Source organism: Sceloporus undulatus, unplaced genomic scaffold, assembly GCF_019175285.1.
Source record: "Sceloporus undulatus isolate JIND9_A2432 ecotype Alabama unplaced genomic scaffold, SceUnd_v1.1 scaffold_14635, whole genome shotgun sequence".
NCBI lineage: Eukaryota > Metazoa > Chordata > Lepidosauria > Squamata > Phrynosomatidae > Sceloporus > Sceloporus undulatus.
In genome coordinates this window covers 1-2,079 of record NW_024817552.1, presented here as the reverse complement: position 1 = coordinate 2,079, position 2,079 = coordinate 1, and the positions used below count along the sequence as shown (strand labels likewise).

General features: G+C 48.9%; 1 protein-coding gene across 1 annotated transcript; it reads left to right on the top strand.

The window, feature by feature from the left end:
• The first annotated feature begins 150 nt into the window (after window positions 1-150).
• LOC121918511 (dolichol-phosphate mannosyltransferase subunit 3-like) lies at window positions 151-1,854 on the top strand. The gene is made up of 2 exons (XM_042444549.1): window positions 151-259; window positions 1,440-1,854. The coding sequence occupies exon 2, from the start codon at window positions 1,457-1,459 to the stop codon at window positions 1,736-1,738; it is 282 nt and encodes a 93-aa protein (XP_042300483.1). The 5' UTR covers window positions 151-259; window positions 1,440-1,456; the 3' UTR covers window positions 1,739-1,854.
• Window positions 1,855-2,079: the final 225 nt, after the last annotated feature.

The following is a 2,079-nucleotide window of genomic DNA, read 5'->3' as shown; positions in this document are numbered from 1 at the left end:
TGGGAAACGGGTGCTAAGGACCTGAGAGAGTCTGAAGGGCTCTGAGGGGGTTTTCTCGGGAGTGTTAGTGCGCGCCTGAAAGCCTGAATAAAGACAGACATTTGAGGGTGTGAAAAACTACAAATCCCAGAGTGCACCGCGAGGCGAGGCCCGGCCCGGCCTCCCTCCCGGCGCCAGGGGCGATGACGTCATCATCACGGGCGCGTCCGGGAGTGATTGGGCGGATCGGTCTCTGGAGCCGCCGGAGGAGCGCTTACAGGTCCTGGGCGAAGGAGGGGCGGCGGAAGGTGGAAAGGGATGGAGGGAGAGCCATCTTGCTAGAGCTTTACTGTTTCAAATGGCACAGTGAGGGGGAAGCCTGGTCTGCAGGAACTGGATCTGAAAGGCCGCAAGGCGGAAGGGAGAGAGAGAGAGAAAGAAAAAGAGAGAGAAAGAGTGAGAGAGAGAGAAAGAAAGAGAGAGAGAGACAGAGAGAAAGAAAGAGAGATATTGAAAGAGAGAGAGAGAGAGAAAGAAAAAGAAAGAGAGAGAGAGAAAGAAAGAAAGAAGCTAAAGTCTCCAAAAGCGCCCAACCTCTTTCTTTCATTGAGTCTGGAAGGGGCTCTACAGTGGTTCCCAAGCTATGCTCTTTAAGGGCTTGTGGACTTCATCTCCCAGAATCCCTGACTATTGGCCAACAGGGCTGAGGCCTCTGGGAGCTGGAGTCCCAAAGACCCTTCAAAAGAGCACAGTCTGGGGACCCTGGGTGAGCAAGATGTGGCCCTCTGTACTTTGTTGGACTGCAAGTCCCATCAGCCAAAGATCTCTCTGCATTCTAATTCTACACACTGACACAGCTATAGCTTTGGATTTTCCCTGCATAGTGGAAGAAGCCCATGTTGGAACAGTTTCATTTAAAAAAGGCATACTGGGAGTAATATTAATATACAGTGGTATATTAACTCCGCATTCACTGGAGTTAGGGGTGAAGGACTAGACAAAGGACAAGGAGAAAAAGGGGGCTGTCTTGACAGCTCAGGCAAAACTAATGGATCAATAAAGACAGCCTGACCAGTGTTATTCCAGAAAAAGGAAGCTTTCTGAACTGCAGAAGCACTGCCATAAATCAGAATAGGCAAGAGTATGGCCACAGAAAGCTACCTTATACTGAGCAGATCAGGCAGTAATGTCAACTTTAAGTGACAACAGTGACTTTCTAGCATTTCAGATAGGTTTTTTCCCCTAGCTCTGTGTAGAAAGCCCTGCCACTGCCTTGTGTATCCAAGTACTAAGTACTTAGTACTTGTGTATCCAAGTAATACTCAGGCCTGTCCCATGCTTAGTGTTCAAAATCAAATGAAATCAGGCATGATCAGGAGATGCACGATGGCTAGACTGACCATTAGCTTGATTTGGGAATCCACTGTGGCATCAGTCACTCACTCTCTTTCTTTCCACAGGCTTGACTCACACCGCAATGACAAAACTCTTGCAGTGGCTCTGGAGCCTGGGCCTCCTCGGTGTTGTCTGGGCAACTCTCACACTGGACCTTTTGGGACTCAGTCCATTGCCCCCGCCCTGGTACCAAGTCCTTTGGCCACTGCCTACCTATTTGCTGGTGGTGTTTGGCTGCTACTCACTGGCTGTTGTTGGATACCGGGTAGCCACTTTTAATGACTGCGAAGAAGCCTCGCTGGAGCTACAGGCACAGATCCGGGAAGCCCGGGACGACCTGGCCCACCATGGCCTGAAGTTCTGATCTGGCTTGCAGTAAGACTGGGTGCTGAGCACTGCAGGGAAGGGGCTCCCTCCATCCCCTGAAGAAAGATTCAGAATATCTTTGCTGGAGTAGATAATAAAGAGAATCCGACCATGTATTGTGTGGGCGATCAATAGCACGCTTGTTGAAATGTGCCCTGCTGTGGTAACATGAAACAAACCATGGTTTGTTAATAAGTCACACTTAGAAGCCATGGCTTACTGTTTGTTAGTTTGTTTGATATGCTGTAGTGGGACCAGAGGCAGCACACAGAAGGAAAGCAATCAAAATCTACCCATGCAAATTTTAAAGGGATTAAAATAGTCACAATTAAAACAATA

Excerpts from the sequence above, each read along its gene's own strand:
- LOC121918511 (XM_042444549.1), top strand. The coding sequence starts at position 1,457 with ATGACAAAACTCTTGCAGTGGCTCTGGAGCCTGGGCCTCCTCGGTGTT.